The sequence below is a fragment of the Cryptosporidium ubiquitum genome (assembly GCF_001865345.1).
Source record: "Cryptosporidium ubiquitum isolate 39726 chromosome Unknown contig_5, whole genome shotgun sequence".
Taxonomy (NCBI): Eukaryota; Apicomplexa; class Conoidasida; order Eucoccidiorida; family Cryptosporidiidae; genus Cryptosporidium; species Cryptosporidium ubiquitum.
The window spans coordinates 98,240-118,120 of record NW_021639809.1 but is presented as its reverse complement, the minus strand read 5'-3'; the positions used below and the strand labels follow the sequence as shown (position 1 = coordinate 118,120).

General features: G+C 35.0%; 4 protein-coding genes across 4 annotated transcripts; 3 read left to right on the top strand and 1 right to left on the bottom strand.

The window, feature by feature from the left end:
* Positions 1-450: 450 nt before the first annotated feature.
* Positions 451-4,638, top strand: cubi_03123 (ABC ATPase; the record flags this gene model as incomplete). The annotated part of the gene is made up of 1 exon (XM_029020136.1): positions 451-4,638. One exon carries the CDS (start codon positions 451-453, stop codon positions 4,636-4,638), a length of 4,188 nt encoding a protein of 1,395 aa, XP_028876143.1.
* A 1,081-nt stretch (positions 4,639-5,719) lies between these two features.
* On the top strand, positions 5,720-10,498 carry cubi_03122 (canalicular multispecific organic anion transporter; the record flags this gene model as incomplete). The annotated part of the gene is made up of 1 exon (XM_029020135.1): positions 5,720-10,498. One exon carries the CDS (start codon positions 5,720-5,722, stop codon positions 10,496-10,498), a length of 4,779 nt encoding a protein of 1,592 aa, XP_028876142.1.
* Positions 10,499-10,658: 160 nt separating this feature from the next.
* cubi_03121 (uncharacterized protein) lies at positions 10,659-12,953 on the bottom strand (the record flags this gene model as incomplete). Its single annotated transcript, XM_029020134.1, has 1 exon — positions 10,659-12,953. One exon carries the CDS (start codon positions 12,951-12,953, stop codon positions 10,659-10,661), a length of 2,295 nt encoding a protein of 764 aa, XP_028876141.1.
* Positions 12,954-14,554: 1,601 nt separating this feature from the next.
* Positions 14,555-19,444, top strand: cubi_03120 (uncharacterized protein; the record flags this gene model as incomplete). Its single annotated transcript, XM_029020133.1, has 1 exon — positions 14,555-19,444. One exon carries the CDS (start codon positions 14,555-14,557, stop codon positions 19,442-19,444), a length of 4,890 nt encoding a protein of 1,629 aa, XP_028876140.1.
* Positions 19,445-19,881: the final 437 nt, after the last annotated feature.

Here is a 19,881-nt window from a genome sequence, read left to right as displayed (position 1 = left end):
CAAAGTGCATGGCCTAGTGGGGGGATGCATATAGGCGGGCAATCTGGCGGGCATATGTATGGATTCCCATAAATCTTTTTGGAAGTGCTCTTGTTAAAAAACAAGGTGGTAAGAAAAAGTATCTGGATCTTCATACAAGAAAACAAATCGTTTCCTGACAAAAATAGCGGGTTTCTGATACTAAATAAAGTGTGAGATTCTTTTTGTTAAAGAGAAGAATAATTTCATTGGTAAGTATGAGGAACGAGCTTGGCGCCACTCTAGACGGTACCGTATATTGATAAGAAACAAGCAAAAGATTTGAATAAAAGAATAAAAGACCAAAAAAAAAAGAAGAGAAAGATAGGTTGAAATAAGTTGAATCAAGTTTAAAAAAGGAAATAAGTTAAGGAAAGAAAAAGCAAGCAAGGAGAGTGAACTTCATAAAAGAGGTCATCTTTTTACTGTAAAATGCTCGGAGGGATTTTTAGTGGAAGCGGTTCGAAAAAAGAAAATGACAATAAAGTACAGGACAAAAAGCCATTTCTAATCAAAAAGACTGGTGGAATAACTCCAGAAGAGAGTGCTAGTCTTTGGTCGAAATTTACTTTTTCTTGGTTTACTCCAATAATTGATTCTGCATGCGACCACATTTTATCTTTAGACGAGTATTACCATTTACCAGAGCACGACAATCCAAGTTATTCACTTAATAAGTTTGAGAATAAATGGAAAGTTGAGTGTGAGACATTTGGAAAAACTAAGGGTTTTCGAAATGATAATAGTGAGAAGCCAAATATTTATGGTTCTTTTAAAAGAAACAAGTTCAAACTTCCTTCACTGGCTAGGGTTTTACTCCAATGTTATAGTAAGCAAATCTTTATTATACTTATTTTGGTTATACTTTCAAATATTTGCAACATGACTCAAATTGTTATACTAAGAAAACTATTAGAATGTATTCAATCCTCTGAGACTATTCCCAGAGTAGATACTTCTACAGAATCAATAATCCCTTGGTGGGCACTTATTTTAGGGATTGTTCCCCAGAGGTTTAATTCGAGTATTGCTTACAAAGGATTTGCTTACATATTTGCTATGACCATTCTTATTATTGCTTATGCATTTTTAAGGCAACAAGAGACCAGAATGGTTACACAATTAGGAAGACGAATTCGTTCCCTGATTACAGGAGTTGTATACCGGAAGTTATTGAATTTGGATTCGAATATATTTTCAGAAAGCTCTCAATCAAACTTTGAACTCGGTTCTAGAGTCAGTAAGGCCAGACTTTCTGTAGTTTCAGAGATGTCTTATGAAGGAGCTGTTGAATCTTTTGGGATGTCTGGAAACGTCGTCAATCTTCTAAGCAATGATGTCTCTAGGTTTGGAAGACTTTACATATGCCATGAGTTTTACTATGGTGTTTGTTCGATTACCATTGCAACTATATTGCTTTATGCCAATATTGGAATTTCAGGAATTGTTGGGATCTTGGTTATGTTTGCCCATGCTGCCTGGAGTATTAACTTCCTCAATGCCAGAGCCTTTGTAAGAAAGTCATTTTCAGAAATCAGAGATCGTCGTATTCTTTTGACATCCGAGTACCTTAACTTCATTAAGATTATTAAATCTTACTCTTGGGAAAGGTATTTCATTAATAATATTGATTCACAAAGAAAGAATGAGTTATCAAGCTTACTTGCCCAAGCCGTATATTGGGGACTTGCAACAGCCTGTCATGCTGTAGTCTTCCATGCAGTTCTTTTTACCGTTTTGATAAGGAGGTATTTGGGAGAGGTGGTAGATCCTGCCAACATATTTTTTGCATACGTAATATACGATGCTGTGAGTGAATTCATTGCTTCATTCCCCAAGTCTTATGCTCTTTTCAGGGACATAATCCTATCATGTGAGAGAGTCAGTGAATTTTTGGTTATTGAGGATAGGGACAATAATATAAATCAGATTATAGGTGGCAGTCATTGCTCCACCATTCAACCAGTTTCACCAATTCAGAACCAAGACCCTCTTGAACTACAACCTGGAAATGTTAGGTATGAAGGGGTTGAGCTTAGATGGCCAAATGGATCAGTTCTACTTAAAGATCTTTCTTTTGAAGTAAGACCTGGGGAAATGATGGCAATTTTAGGCCCAGTTGGTAGTGGGAAAAGTGGTCTTCTCTTATCTATAATTAATGAGCTCCAACATAGCAAGGGACTTAGAAGAATAGACGGAAAGGTGGCTTACATCCCTCAATTGGCCTGGGCAATTACAGGTACTATCAGAGAAAATATTCTCTTTGGAGCCCCTTTTGACCCAAAGTGGTATGCTCAAGTTGTTAATGCTTGTTGTCTGACTGCAGATTTTAAGACATTTCCAAAAGGTGACCAAACAATGATTGGTGGAAGTTCTAATAATCTTTCTGGTGGCCAAAGACAGAGAATCAGTTTAGCTAGAGCCGTTTACCAAAGGTCTCAGATATACGCTCTAGACGATTGTCTAAGTGCAGTAGACAGTAATGTCTCAGCAAAAATCTTCAAAAACTGCATACTTGGGCTACTTAGAGATAAATGTGTTATTTTGGCCACTCACCTTGCAGAATTGGTTATTCATGTTGACAAAGTTCTCCTTCTTGATGAAATCAACAAGAGGCCGTTGTATATTGGTGACCCTTGTGGATTATTGAAGTTCCCTCACTATGAGAATTTGTTTAGCATGAACCCAACTTCGTCTAATAATAATAACCAAAATAATAGGAGACCTTTATTGAACAACAACTCTGGAGAGACTTTGATGGATGCTAGTACTATAAGAAGTGAGTCAACTCCAAGCTACATTTCTGATGATATTGCTGTAACAGACGAAGAAATTGAGAGTTTAAGGCTGAGAAAGTATGAAGATGATGAAGAAGAGGAAGAAGGAGTGGTGTCTTTAGAGACTTATATGAAGTATATCCTTTCTTATAAAAAGTCCAATATAATTATTCTGATTATACTTGTGTCCTTATTGGTTGCATTCTACGTACTCACTACCTTCTTTATTGGAATTTGGGTTGAGAACTTTAATGCAAAAGATTGGAAGACTTACTTTTATATATACTTGGCAGCCTGTATATTACTCCCGATTTGTTGTATTTTCACTACAATATACTTTCGAATAGGAGGTTTTGAAGTTTCTAAGATTTACCACAACAAACTACTTTCTCATATTGAGCATGCTCCTTTATCATTCTTTCAGAATACCCCTATTGGTAGAATATTAAACAGGTTCACTTCAGATCTGGTTCACATAGACGAGCTTCTTCCAACCAGTTTTAATAACTCGTCTGTAACAGTTTTGATGTCATTAACTATGTTGGTATCCATTGGAATAGTAACTCCACAGTTTATTGCCTTCATTCCACCAATATTTTATGCTTTTTACTATGTGGCAAGGAAATACCCTCCTATTCTCCGTCAAAGCGAAAGAAGGTCAGCAGCTCTGACTGCTCCAATAACGTCTCAATTAATGGAAACTATGTCAGGTTTAGCAACAATCCATACATTCGAAGCTGAGAATATGCTTATCAAGAAAATGGAAGATGCTATAATTGCTTTAAACAATATCAGGTATCACCTGGATATTGCTTATATCTGGCTTTACCTACGCCTTGAAGTAATTGGTTGCATGACTTTGGTTATAACTGGGGTTTTTAGTGTGCTTCTTTCGGCCTGTAATATGTCAAATTCGGGTATACTTGGCACTATTCTCTCTTTTGCAGTAGCTATGCCTGGCTGGCTAAGATACAGCATATTTACTCTTGGTGAACTTGAGGCAGATATGGTCGGATTTGAAAGAATTAGAACTTATACAGACTCAGAAATGTACCAGATAGTTACCTTAGATAATGAAGAAAACAATATTGAAGTATCAAAGGATTGGCCATCTCAAGGAAAAATTGAATTCAGGAACGTAGATGTGACATTTTATCCTAATTCCAACCCATCATTATGTAACATTTGCCTACAAATTTCCCCAGGAGAGAGAATTGGGATAGTTGGAAGAACGGGAGCCGGAAAAAGTAGCCTGTTTTCCACTTTACTCCGTCTTTTCGATCCCTCTTTCGGGACAATCTTGATCGATGATGTAGAAACTTTGAAGGTATCACCTTTAAAGCTCAGGAGTTCTATTTCCATAGTCCCCCAAGAGCCAGTTATATTTACTGGTACTGTCAGGTTCAACCTAGATCCAAAAGGAAGCTACTCAGATAAAGAACTTTACCAAGTCCTTAAAAGGGCTCATATCTTTGAATATGTTAACAATTTACCAGGGAAGTTAGACTACCAATTAGAAGGAGGCGGATCTCAGCTTAGTGTTGGTATTAAGCAGCTGTTTTGCCTAACTAGGGCAATTCTAAGGAAGTCCAAGATTCTACTTTTAGACGAAGCAACTTCTTTTGTTGACATTCAGACTGATTCTTTAATTCAGGAAACAATCAGATCCGAGTTTAAGGGATGTACAATTTTAACTATAGCTCACAGGATTAAAACAATCATAAACTATGACAAAATCCTTGTTCTTGATTCAGGTAGAGTATTTGAATTTGACACTCCGCAAAACCTCCTTAGAAACCCTAAGAGCGTTTTTAGTTCGCTTGCATCCTCAGTCTTTGTTTAACTTTTATGTATTGGAGAGATAAGAATAATCCGGTCAAAACATAACTTAGGCTAAAAGTATAACTTGTAGCCATCTAGATTAATCCAAATTTGTTATCCCATTTTTAACTTTATATAAGACTTCCTTTATTTGTTCAACCTCTTTAAACTTTTAAATTGGTAATCTTTCCTACTCCTTTAGCTTTGGAACCTCTATTACGTCTGTGGAGGTGTTTGAAACCTTGGTATTTGGAGGAGTTGGGGGATTTAGTGATTCTTCCTCCGAAGATGATATCGTTTCCAGGTCTACCTCCTGAGAACCTAGGCACCAAAAAAAAACCTTAGAATGTAAAGTTCCTATTTTGAATCTCACCAAGATCTAACTTAATAATAATAACAAGCAAAAGAATTCGCGCTTTATTCCTAACCGTCAACTAATCTTTTAAAAGAAAACCTTTTGTTTCCCTTTGTGTTAAAATTAAGAAACTTTTTAACTGTGTTAAGTTACAAAAACAACTAAGTTCTACTACTTGTCTCACATCTTTTCGAAATTCTGTTTTTTTTCCACCCCCCCCTCAAGTTAATACTTTTTCCCCATGTTTACTACTAAGGAAATATTTAGATTTTGAGCGCCGGCGCCAATTGCCTCTGCCGGTACTGGCTATATGTTAAGCAGTTTTTTCTTCAAAAAACCTTTGAGAAAAGGTTTAAAGGGCAGAAAAATAAAGAGAAAGACTGAAACTAAATATTAAAACTGGTTCAAATGCCGATCATAAGAAGTGGGAAAAAGTGAAGCGTCTCTCTTGTGAGACTAGAAGTCACCAGTTAAACATTTAACTAAAGAAATTAGATGTGAATAGAGTCTCGGTAAAGAGTAAATTATGGCAGTAAAAGAAGGTTATCTAGAAGCTTTAGTCTTTATGGTTTAGAGCTTTAAATTAAAGAGCCCATAAAAAGTTCTCAAAAAAGCATGAAAACTTGCACTTTAATTGTGGTATGTGTTAGACATATAGCCGGATAATGGCGGTTTCAATATAGAAAGCCCGGAACCTGGCTAAAGGCCAATCATTAACTGGAAAAAGTCAAGAAAATCTGAGACTAATATGGAAACAGGAAAGAATGAAAAAGGAAACATAAAACAGGATTTCCAGGCCAACTATGGCACTGTGTCTGGGGAGTATGCTAAAACTAAGTCAAAATCTCCCGGGGTAACTCCCGAAGAGAGCGCAAATTGGCTGTCAAAGCTAACTTTTTCTTGGTTTACTGAGATTATGGACAAGGCTTATAGCTCAAATCTAGAATACAATGATTTTTTTGACCTTCCAGACTACGATACTCCAGAATTTAAACTTTCGGATTTCAACAAGTACTGGGAAAGAGAGCTTAATAAGTGTAAGATTTTACCCAAAAATGAAAAAGAGAAACACCAAAATGACTTGGAATCCGCAAGATTAGTTGAGTCTGTTGAAGGTAATCATGTTAAGAATGGTTCTGGTAAAAAACCTTCTTTAATTTATGTCCTAATTATGACATTTAAGTGGGAATTACTTGTCATTTTCTCCTTAGTAGTCCTGGCAGACACATGTTTGCTTGCTCAGTCAATAGTTTTAAGAAAACTCCTATTGTGTATGCAAAATCCTAATCAAAACTTCGTTGAAGGCAACTCCTCACTCACATATTTGTTTAAAACCTTGGGATTAGAAACTGGAGATGTTAATCTTGAAATACTCCAGAGAGGGATGTACCTGGTTATCCTAATGACTGTTTTAACTATATTATTTCCAATGTTGAAGCAACAAGAGTACCGTTTAGTGACTAATTTAGGGAGATATTCCAAGTCCCTTGTTTCAGGAGTTTTGTACAGGAAGCTTTTAATGATGGATTCTTTTGAATTTAATATGCCGTCCCAAAACAAAAAGCAGTCTGGTAATTCTTTAAATTCTAGAAACAAGAATATTCAAAGCTCTGAGAATCCTGGGACAGCCCATAACTTCATCAACTTAATGGGAAATGATGTGTTTAAACTTAGCAGACTCATATCTGCTCACTTATTCTATTCTGCTACCTTTCTGTTGGTTGCTCTTACATTCTGTCTTTACTCACAACTTGGAGTCTCAGCTCTGTTTGGGATTTCTGTTGTTATTGCTAATATGCTTATTAGTGTCATAGCTCTACACTTTAGAGCTCTTGAAAGGAAGCCATACCTTGTATTCCAAGATCAAAGAATAAGATTTACTAGTGAATGTTTGTCTTACATGAAGATTATCAAGTCCTATGCCTGGGAAGAGTGCTTTACAGAAAGAATCACCAATTGCAGAAATGATGAAATTAAGAGTCTTCTTAAACAAGGAAAATACAGAGCTTTGTCTATGGGAATCTACAGTACCACTATGCAGGCCACATTGGTTACTTCCTTAGTATATGTTTTGATGGGAAACAAACTTGACCCAGCTACAGTATTTTTTGCTGAAGGTTTATTTGAAACTTTAAGCTCAGTATTATCTTGTTTTCCTTTTTCTTACTCTTCATTCCATGATATTATCATGGCATCTAATAGAATTAGAGATTTTCTCGTCATTTCAGAACAAAAAAGAGTAGACAAGGTCACAAAACCAATTCAAGGTTTTCAAAGATCTAAAATCATAGAGATTCAAGATGACGAAATTCAGAGATCTATAAATAATATGAAAGGATATGTTAAGTTTCAGAATGTCAGGCTTCATTGGCCAGATGGTAACCTTATGCTTAGGGATGTATCTTTTGAGGTCAAATCTGGAGAGATTGTTGCTATCATTGGTTCAATTGGTAGTGGAAAGACTGGTTTATTATCAGCCATTATTGGAGAAATCTCTCCATCCAGTGGTCAAGTTATTAAAAAGGGAAAGCTAGCTTATGTAGCTCAAATACCATGGGTTCAAACAGGGTCAATCCAAGAGAATATCCTTTTTGGGACTGAAATGGATCCAGAATGGTATGATGCAGTTATTAAAGCTTGTGCTCTTTGGATGGATTTTCAAATTCTTCCAAATGGAGATCAAACATTTATTGGAGAGAAGGGAATCAACTTATCTGGTGGCCAGAGACAAAGAATTAGTCTAGCTAGAGCAGTTTATCAGAAATCAGATGTATATGTTTTGGATGACTGTTTAAGTGCTGTAGACAGCCATGTTGCAGCTCATATATTTAAGAATTGTATATGTGGACTTTTAGGTGAGAAATGTGTGATCCTTGTCACTCACAAATTGGATATAATTCCAAATGTAAACCGAGTTATCCTATTTGATGCAGAAAAGAAGAAACAATTATATGTTGGTAACCCCTTGGGTCTCTCAAAACTACCAAGTTTCACCTTACAAAACATTTCCTTTGAATCTTTACAATCTGCAGAAGAAGAAGGGTTTGATACTGAGATTGAAGGATCAAAGCCATTTTATAGCCAGGTATTTGGAAATTTAGACAAACCTCAACCTAGAAATTTACCTCTTAGAGGGTTTCCTTCTAGTTTGGCTACAGACTCTGATAGAGATAATGAGATTACCAATACACATAATGTATACAACAGACCCATTACTACTCCTAAGGACTGTTCTCAATTGGGACCAGATGACTCAGAGACTGGCAAGATTGTTGATGACGTAGTTGCTGTGGATCTTTTGGACGAGCTTGTCACAAAGGCTGAAAACTCTGTCCCAAGTACTCCCAAGATAACAACAGAAGCCCCTTATAAAGAGGTCATTCTTTCATCTAAATCTGGAAGGGGTCACCAAAAGTCAAAGAGAAAGACTGGAATTAAAGGAAATAATAGTGAAAATACTTTAGAGAGTCAAAAACACTCTAAGAAGGAATTGGCTACATCCAATGGACAGATAATAACTTTGGATGACCACAACAATGTTTCACCATATCTAAAGGCCAACAAAGTTGGTTTCATTAAGGGCCGTACAGCATCAATTAGGACTAGTGGAGAAAAACTTAGATTTCATTATAGAAGAGAAAGTGATTCTCACTTTAGTGAAGGTTCTATGGATTTCCTACAGAGAAATTCAAATGATAGATTAGTATCTGGTGGAGGATTGTTCAAGACACAGAAGAGGAACAATGTGGTACAAGAAGAATCTATTGAATTGGGTAGTGTGTCCAAAAGAACTTATTTTGAATATTTCTTGGAATGGGGAATACTCAATATGCTTGGAATCCTATTTTGTCATGTTATTTCGGGGTTCATTTTTTCAAGGAATATGTTTTGGTTAGCAAACTGGACTGGAAGAAATGAAAACTCTGATCCTTCAACCATATCTAACTCATCCTCAATCTGGAAGGTTGATGTGTTTATATACATTATCCTTATTATTTTCTATATTATTTCCCATATTACTTCTACCTTATTGGTAAGGAACGGAGGAATTAATGCATCAAAAGCTTTTCACGAGAAGTTATTAAACAGACTTAGATACACTAAACTGAGTTTCTTCGAGTCTACTCCTATAGGTCAGATTTTGAACAGATTTACAGGCGACCTTACTAACTTAGATGATTCTCTTCCTCGAAATATAGGTGATCTTTTGGTTGCAACTGCCAAGGTTATTGTCATCACAATTTCTATATCTAAGGTTGTCTCAAAGTTCTTGATTTGTATTCCGATTTTGGCTTATCTATTCTTTCAGGTATCCAAAAAATATGCTCCTATGCTTAGACAAAGCGAAAGATTTGCAGCTATATTTGCTGCTCCCATTCTGTCTCATACAGTAGATACTATTGATGGTTTAACAACTATCAGAGCTTTTAATGCTCAGGAAAGATTCATCAAAAAAATGGATGATGCGATTAGGGTAGAAGCTCGAATCAGGTACCACGCTGGAACAGCTTATAGGTGGTTGTTTGTTAGGCTTGAAATTATGGGATGTATTGCAGTCTTTACAGCTGGGACTTTAGGAGTTATTTCTGTTGCTTATGATCCAACTACTGCTGGGATGTTTGGAGCTGCTATGACTTTTGCTCTATCAGTTTCTAGTTGTCTCAACTTTGGAACTAGGGTTCTTGGAGAAATTGAAGGAGTTATGGTAGGTTTAGAGAGGATCAGAGACTACACAGTATCAACTCCTCTAGAAGCCATGCCCATTTTGGATAAGTTTAGACCTCCTAAGAACTGGCCAAATGAAGGTAGAATTGAATTTGATAGCTTGGAACTACGTTATAAGCCTGAAACACCACTTGTATTAAATGGTATTAGTTGCAATATCCAACCAGGAGACAAAGTTGGAGTGGTTGGAAGAACTGGAGCTGGTAAGAGTAGTATTTTCATTTCTATTCTTAGACTTGTAGAGGCAGAAAAAGGATGTATCAAGATTGATAATATAGATATATCCTCTATTGGTACTTTTGACCTTAGAAGCAGAATTTCAATCATACCTCAGGACCCAATTATCTTTTCTGGGACTATAAGATTTAATCTAGATCCTTTACAACAATATACTGATGATCAGATATACCAAGCTTTAAAGAGTTCTCATTTGGATTCTTATGTCTCAAATCTTTCTTTAGGTCTATATACAGTACTTGATTCAGGAGGACAAATTTTGAGTGCAGGCCAAAAACAGCTTCTTTGTCTTGCTAGAGCATTATTGAGACAAAGCAAAGTAGTTTTATTGGATGAAGCAACATCCTCTGTTGACTCTCATACTGATTCTCTTATACAGAAGACAATCCGAGCGGAGTTCCATAACTCTACTATATTGGCAGTTGCACATAGAGTTCAGACTGTAATTGATTACGACAAGATCATGGTTTTGGACTCTGGGAAGATTGTTGAATTTGACCATCCCAATTTATTGCTCTCTAATCCCAACAGTATATTTTACTCTCTAGTTCATGGTGACCACTAAACTTTGAAAATTTGCCGTTTATTTACTAATTAGAACTTATTGTATAGATAATTCTTATTGTAAACTCTAAAATTAAGATCCTAAATCTATTAAATTGTCTATTTTACTTTTTCTACATGACTCAATATATCCTTATTTAATTTGATCTTTTATTAATGTTTTAGCCTGAAATGTTAATAAAGGATTTGCAGAACATTTCAATGAGTTGTTGCAGAGAATTGTTTTGTCCCTGAATCTGACTCTGGCCTTGACCTGGAAGTATAAACACCAAGGTATTCCTTTCTGCACCTGTCTTTACGTGATCAGAACCTTTACCAAAATCAACATTTACAGTTTTTTCAACCATAAGTTTTTTTCCATCACCAGAAACTTTGTAATTTGTTGCTGTATTGTAAAAACGAGCAAAGATATTATGACAATAACTATAAAGATTTTCTCCTGTATTGGATGTTAAGAAATCAATATGTCTGTTCGATCCAAGACCCATAATTGATGCAGATCCAATTCCAAAGTTGGAATGCTGATGAAGTTGACTCCAAATCCCACGTGAATACTTTAACAATAAAGTTGAGCCTGGGTGCTGAGTCATTACAGGCAATAAAATTATCTGATTTGGGAAACCTGGTGGGGGCCTCCTTCCTGAATACCTATCTGGAGCATGAACAAATTGTGGAGCTGGAACAGGAGGTGGAGATGGAGTAGGAAGTGGGACAGATGGAAAGGCAGGGTATATTGGAGGAGAAGCTTGAGGTTGGAAAATTTGTCTGCAGAAATCAGTAGAAACTGTATCGAAAGATACAGGTTTCTGGATAATTGTATCAATGTAGGGGAAGTTGATTGTAACATATCCTATATTTTCACTCCAATGGATTCCAACCTTGATAATTTTATTGGGAGAGACTCCAGCAATTCCAGGTCCTACTCTGAAAGTCTGTGCGGGATTCTTGGAGGAGCTTTGATGCCAAATATCACTCAAAAGCTTTTTACAGATTTCTATTTTGGTTTCCGGAGAGAAGTTTCCTTGATTATCTAGGTTAAAGGCACTTAGAGAGGAGAAGAAGAATTTCGGAGCTTCATGAGGGAATTTCCCAAAAGGTGAATTCTGTTTGGTTGTGGCTGACTGAATTAGATCATAAACTTTTAAGAGTTGGTCTTTCTTGTCTTTAACTGGCCCGGTCGGAATACCATAGTAAATTCCTCTACAGAAAGCGGAAATGGCTTCATTTATATCTGCCTGACTATATGGGTACCTACAAGAAACTGATGAGGAGAATGATGTAACAGAACCTCCTAATTGGGGATATTTTCCATTTATATCTACAATGCCAAACTGGGCTTCTGGACCACGAGTAGGATTGTTCTTGGTTGCAGATTTAAAAAGAGTCTCCAATACCTTAATGCAAGCATCATATAAACTGGAATTATCGGTTCCAGTAACTCTGTAGAAGATAGGGATAGTCTTAGGGAGTTTCTGGACAATAGAACTTGAAAGTGAATTACGGTAGATTTTTTGCCATTCCAACTCCTCATCAAGTTCCTCTCCAATAGAATAAACTGTACTACAGAAACGCTTGATGATTTCCTTAATTTCATTAGGTTTATCACTACTAGTCCTTAAAATTAGACTTTCTTGGACTTTAATTCCTTTATCTGAAATCATGTCAATCCTAAGAACGAGATTTCCATTACTAAATAACTTATTAGTACCAATTGATGCCCCAACCATATCCTTAATGGTCTTTACACAGATTTCAAATTTCTCATTTTGGTCTTTTCCTACTTTGAATGTTGGGAATGGAGATGTTGGCATCGAAGAAATATACCTACTCCCAGATCCATACAAAGCAGAATGTAGAATTTTATTCCATTCTGAAAGGAGTGGACCTGAAGATCCTTGAGTTTGGAGAGGAGTTGGTGTCGGATAAGTTGGTTGGGTTAAAGGAGGAGGTAGAGGAGCTCTAGATGGTTGTGGTGGTAATGGTTGTGAAGGCGGTGGTGGAGGAGGGGGCTGGGGTGACTGGGGAGGGAGTGGTTGGTATGGATAAACTGGGGTTTGAACTTGTGACTGGAATGGGTGTTGAGGTGGTGCTGTTGGAGGGGTAGGTAAAGAGCTTTGATCAGGATAGAGTCCAAAACTAACTTGGCGATTGGCAATAACCAATCTGCAGAACTTTGCAATCATTTTATCAATTACAAACTTTGTTGAAGTTTTAATTCCTGGGATTTTAACAGTTCTTCCATTTTCTGCAAAAAGAACATATTCAGCTTGGAAACGTGGGGTTTGGCAACTTTGAACAACATTTGTAATAAGTTCTATACATAGTTCAATCAATTCAGCTTTAGAGCTTGCTCCACCTTTTTTTGTATGAGGACAAGGCCCACTCACATCTTGGACAACTTTAGATGATGGAGATGATGAGTCATGTTTCGATTCAGACTTAATTAGATCCCACATTTGTTCTTTAGTAACAAAAATTGCATCTCCAAATGGAGAGCTTATGAGAAAAAACAAAAAAATAAAATATAACAAAGTATAACTCATTTTTGGAAGTATTAAAATGAATGATTTGTGCACCAATCTATAACAATTATTTTTTAGGGCCTTAAAATACAGAATTTCAATTTTAAGATCACATGGCGCTAAATAATTGTATTTGTTGATCTAAAAGGTGAATTGACTTAATACAGAACAAAAATTAAGATTTAACTAAACAATAAGTTCTTGCTTGGAGAATTAAAATATGGTATGATTGAATTTATTTTAAATAATTTTTTTTTTTTTTTGATTATAACAATTTTTCATACTAGCTACCTGACTTTCTTAATTACCTTCTCTTACTACATATTCGCCTCATAACTACTTTACTATTATAATTTTAAGATAATTATTTAATTATTAAAAGAAAATAATATTTGGAAACATAGTAAATTTATTGAAATCTTTTAAAATCGAATTTTTTTTTTAAATTGATTTTCAACTTAGACTAGTTATGGTATTTCTTAATGAGGCGGGAATCTCAAAATTTAGGTGCATGCACATTTGTAATAATATTTCGTGTAAATAATTTGTTTATATATATATATATTATATTATTGATTTTACTTTGTAATTTGTATTTATTTTAAGTGAGTTATCAAAAATCGGCGTTTTAGAGTGAAAATTACAAGGGAGAGTAATGAATCACAAATCTATTGAGAAAAAACTCTCTCTCTCTAAGCGTTGTACCATTAAGTAGAAATTATTTTCATATTGTAAAAAAAAAAGGTTCTCTTCTGGCGCTCAAATTTACATGGCTTTTTATAAATAGAACAAATTTTGAATAAACAAAAAGCTGAAGATTACACTAATTATGGAAATATAAGATGAATTGCATTTTTTGAATTCTTTTTTTACATTCATTCTGTTTGCGTATAAATAAGTTTGTATAGGATAGGATTTTAACCCAAAGTGAATTAGGCCACTTATAATTTACACTGAAATCATTTTTTTTTTCTATTATTGACTAGACAGTCTATGTAAAATAATGCATGCAAATTCACATGCATTGCTAAGAGGTGAGGGGTTAGGAATAATTGAGAAGAAATAAAAAAAACTTGCAAACCGGAAAAGTTGTATTTCATATAAATATACTCATCCTGCTTTAACAAATTTTTCCTCCGGTATCCACATCTAATTATTCAATCTACCTCCATCTCTTTTTCACTCATCCTAAATAAGAAGTTTGAATCTCAGAAGTTCTACATATAAGCTGAATGAAAAGTTGCTGTGACAGTAAAACAAGACTAAATTTAAGGAGTGGTATTCCTCAATTATTTTAATTAATCTAGCCTGAATTCATTTAGTTTATTACCTCTTCAGTTTTCATTTATCGTTCTAGTTTGGTTTCTTTAATTAGTACATTAATTAAAAATACTATTCAATTATGTAAATAAACATAATATAAAAGGCGCGAAAATTCTCGATCTCAAATTACATAGTGCATACGTGTAGTATGCCACATATATGAGATTCCTGTAAATTTAAGGATATTGGGAAAAGGAAACAATCCATCTCAAATGAGAAACAAAAAGTTAATTACATGGTCTTTCCTTCTCATTTTAGTTGTGGTGGGATCATTTGTAGTCGAATATGTGGGATCTAGTATTGTAACTGAAGTGAAATCAAGTTTAGGACAAAGATCGGAACAAGGATTAGGGGTTAGAACCAAAGAAAACGTTTGGAACGCACCAAATTTAAAAGTGAAATACGGAAAAAAACTAAAGAATGAGGCTAAGAAGTCAGCTAAGAACAAATCTTCAAGTGATCTACCTAATTCTATTTCAAGGTATCCAGATTTGTTGTCTCAAAAAGATCGGGATGAAAGTACCAAACAAATAAAAATGGAGGATGAAGTGGCAGGTGCCCAGTACTATTCAAAAATGAGCAAGGTTTACTCCAAGAATCCAAAGTTATCAAGAAGTACAACATACCCTATGTATACTTCAAATTATCTACCTGTAGAAAAATATATTGAAGATTTTTTTGTGTCTGGATCAATGTTAACAATGGAAGACAGGATTGATGATGAATGTGCTGGATATCTACTGGAGGCTGATGGGATTTCAAAGTCCAGGACAATCAGCTTCAAATGTCCATTGGGATCAGCAATTTCATATTTGAGATTTGATTACAAAGAATTCACATTCAATGCAAAAAAAAAGAAGGATTCAGAAAATATCAAACATACTGAAATAGCTATTACCGGTTTGGGATTTGGATGTGATGATAACCTGAGTTTTATTCACATAGGTAGTCTTGCAAAATCTGAAGTAAGATTGTCAATACCTCAAGAAAAGAAAATGTGGATTCATAATGTTACTGCATTTATAGAAAGATCAATCACTGGGCAAGAGTATTTGTCAGGATTATCAGCTTCTGGAGTTGACGGGACATTTGGAGTTAATATTCCTAATAATGATTTTCATATTGCTTATGATTTAAGAGAAAATCCTCCATTTCTCTCAAGATCTCATTTTTCAAAGTCTAAAGAATGGAGTGGAAGCTTTATTACTGGAGGATGTGTTGGATTAAATTCTGGCAAAAAAATGAGTTTTATTAACAGAATTGCTTTGATTCCAATTAATGTCCAGCCTTTGAAAAGTATTCCAATAGACCTATCTCCTGAGTCTTATAGGTTTGAGAATAATAGTGTCAAAGTTGAAAAAGTACTTGCAGTTCCTAAGCTTTGGCCAGAATGTCAAATGCTGTTTGGAACATCCTCGGGTAAATATCAAAGTAACTTCTTTCTTTTTAAACTACCAAATGTTGTTAGCCAATTTTATTTCAACTTTATTGAAGTTACCTATACTTTAAAACATGTTCCGATTTCAATTGAGTTTAAGGAAACCGTTTCAGAAGGCTCAGTTTTACTTGGAAGAAGAGTTAAAGATTCTTCAGTTATTAAAGTCTCTAGGACTGGATCAATTTCTCAAATTACAATTGGACTTACTGAGGATAATATGAGCACTCTTCAGCTAGGGTTTGTCTCATACTTAGAAGTGGTTATTGACGGAATTAGCACCATATTTATACAAGAAAGAGTTCCGAGTTTCAAAAGAACTTTCTCTGGTAATAATCTCAAGTATATATGTACTGAAGTTTCTAGTACTGGCACACTTTTAGGATTTGGAGCTTACTTTACTAAGAAGCTTTATGTATTGCCTTTTATTCAAGGAGGAGTACAAACTCATTTCTCAGATTTACAAGGGATCTTTTCTTCAGAAAGTTTAGATTCTTCTAGTACTGATATTGAAGTTGAAAAAGTTCAGTATTTACTTCCAAAACATAAAAAAAGATCATTAATCCCAGTTCTTGACTTTATTTCTGATAGAACTGTGGATGTTTACCAAGGGAAAAGTATTACCAAAAATATATGTAACTTTGGGGAACAATCCAAGTTAAATGATGATTTTGATTATTATTTAGTAACTTGTAAACCTGGGTATTTCTTAAAAGGACTGCATGAATTCTCTTGGACTTCCGAGGATCCTATGCAAGCTTTCCAAATAACTTGCGGAAATGGAGAAGTTAGAATTGGTGAGAAAACTCCTAATAAGGGAGGTGTTACAATTATAGAAGATGTACAGGAGGCTCAAAGTCTTGCTTTTGAAATAGGATACAGAGGAGAAAATCTCTCTAGTGAGTTTATGCCAGTATCTTTGAAGATCTATAACTCAAAAGGAGATGAATTATATCATCACAGAACTGTAGACAAAAAGTTAAAGAAGATTATTACTTCTGATTCAAAGATTAGCTGGAAATATGACAAGGATGGACCATTCTATGGAATTTGTTTTGGAATTGAGACATTCAACGGAAAATCCATAATTAGAGGTATCACATTGGCAAAACCAGAGATCCATCGTGAAAAACAAATTAGTGAGTCAGTTGTAAGACCTAAAATATTCTATCCACCAGAATATAGAGCTTTTGGACTTGCTTACATAGCTTTTGGAGATGTTGCAATAGCAACAAGAGTTGGATCTTCACCTCCAGAAGAGTGTAGAAACCAATGGATAATAGATAGGAAGAACAAGAAATTAGAAAAGTCTAAAGATGTGGGTACTTTTGCATTTACATGCCCTAAAGGACACATTATTACCCATATTCATGCTAGATCAAACAAAAAGACTGAGTTAATGGGAGTTGTTGGACTTCTTTGTTCTGATGGGTATTCTGGAGCCATAATTGGAACTTACCAAGATCTTGTTCTGATAAGAAATGTTAGCTTGGTTGAGAATCTCCTTAGTATTAGCCCTCCTTACTATATACACTCAGTTCTTGCTGGGATTCCACAAATATTTGGTGAAAAATTTCTTGCTAGGCTTGAAACTTATGCTCAGACTCTATCGGGAGAAACAAACTTAATATATAAATACTTGTCGAGCAAGAGTGGAATGGCTCGTAAGAAAGGAACTAAGTCCAATGAAATTAAAGATGGTCCATTTGATGCATTTTGTGCTTTGGTGCAAAGCAAACTTATTAGAAACTCATTGAAACTAAAGAAGGAGGGTATTTTAAATATTGGTCTCAAAGCTGCTCCAAAGATAGAGACTCTTAAGGGTGGAAATCCAATTCATACTATTGGAAACATTTTTGTCAACCAAATTGGTTATCCTCAATGCCAAATGACAAGAGCTCCTTTAACAACAGAAATAAGGGAAACCTTTACAGTCGCTTGTCCAGATTCAAGCTCGTTCACTAAAATTATTCCCTTGAAGTTCTCTTCAGAGAAGAATTCCAAAATTGTTGCTTTTATTGTTGAATGTGATAATGGAGGAAGGGCTTTAATTGGATACTCTTCCATTAAAGTTGATTTGGATACTTTGTTAGATATTCCAGAAGATTATAAAGTGTTTTCTAAGGATTTACCAGCACAATACCTTACAGGGATAGATGTTTCATTCGACTTTAAAAAGACAGGGATACAAGGATTTGATCTTTATATTAATGATGGAAGATTCAACATTTATCCAATTGGTATAAATAAAGAGGAGATCTCTACTTTATATACCAGAAAATATAGTGGATATTCTCTGTCAATGATTTGCCTAGAATTTGGAGAGACATCTAAGGAAGTGACTGGGTTTGGAGCATACTTTAGATCTCAGGGTTTGTATTGGGAAGATGATTTCATTTTACCTCCAACTCAGTTCCCTTTCATAAAGGAAGAAAAAGACTCATTTAGCAAAATTTCCAAGATAAAGGAATCCAAATATGTTAAGCTTTCTAACTCATTTGTAGTTCCAGAACCAGAAACAGTTTGTATGGACTGGGCAGGAGTTCATAATAAGAATAATTTGAATTTTGGTTTATCTTGTGGAGAGGTTTCCATAAAAGAAATCATTATTTGTTACGGAGAAGAGAAATCTGAAATTGCTGGATTTAAGGTAATTTGTGATCACAAAGACAAAGATTCCTCATTCAGTGTGGGTATCTGCGAGGATAAGCTTTCAAAAGTTATAAACTTGAATGGAGCTTCAGAGCTGGAGCTTGGGTTTAGCAAAAACTCGAATTCATTTGGGTTCTTCTTAGTCTCTAACACAGAGGGAATCGTTTTGGAGAAATTCAAAGCTAAGACTTTGGATTCTGAGGGACTTGGCTCAAGCATTTATTGGACTTCAGACTCTAATAATGGGAAAATTCTAAGCACCCTTTGTTTTAATTTGGATGAAGAAAATGGTGGGATTAAAGGGGTTGGAGTCCCATCTAAAAACAATGAGGAAATTTGGAATGAGATTGAAGGTTTGAGTTTAGAAGAAGAAATTACTCAACATAATAGACATTATGCTTCAGAGCCTAAAGAAAGCAGAACTGTTAGGGGAGTCCCAAAGGTAAACTCACATGCAAATTTGGACGATATTGTAACTCTATCACTGAACGAATTGTATGGTGGATACATTACTCACGATAAAAATGAGTTTTCTACTTATTGCAGAAAACTGGTTGGAATTCACAAGGAAAATTCAAAAAACACCGCAGTCCTTTGCCCTAGTAGTCACAGAATTGCAACCATAATGCTTTATTTGTCCTCTCCTCCACCTGACGGTAGAATAGTTGGACTGCACGTGGCTTGCCACAACCAATTCAGGTCAGAGAAAGTTTCTGTGGATGACTCCTGGACTGGTATGTTTGAAATAGGGACCAAGACCGAGTATGTTCTAAAACAAGGAAGCGCTGCTACCATATTTAAACGTCTATCATTTGGGATGAACTCAAGAAACCAACTGATTTACGTATTTGCCAGCGATGAAATAGGAAGAAGGTACATTATGTATTCACAGGCTGGTGAGACAATTTCAAAGTTGACTGAATATAATCAGTCCGAAGGCTACAACTACTTAAGAGGCCTTTGCTTTGAAATGGATAATAAGAACATACATAGGATTGGGTTTATAATCGAATAGGTTAGCTAAGCTTATAGAAGTGAATTAAAAATATAGTATACAACCTGTCTCCTTTTTAAACTAATATACTAAAGGTGAAATTTGTACACACGTTCCAATAATGATTGGAGGCTTTGCTCAATTGGAATTTATTCTCCCATTTTTAATCTGTTCAAAAAATGTCTCTAATCAATTATATTGCAAATTAACTGCTAAATATTTTTACTAGGCATAATGTCGTTGTCTATTCTACCATTAGAAAATCAAAGAAAGATTAAGTTCCTGAAATAAAGGATTCTAGTCAAAAAAGATCTTCCGAGAAAGAATCTATAGAAATTTACGTTAATTAAACCTCCTTATCAGAAAATTAAAAAACAAACAAAAAACAAATTCTTCATGCAAGTTATCCTCGTAATAGAGTATGTAAAAGTAAATAAAACATTTACGCGCCTAAATAT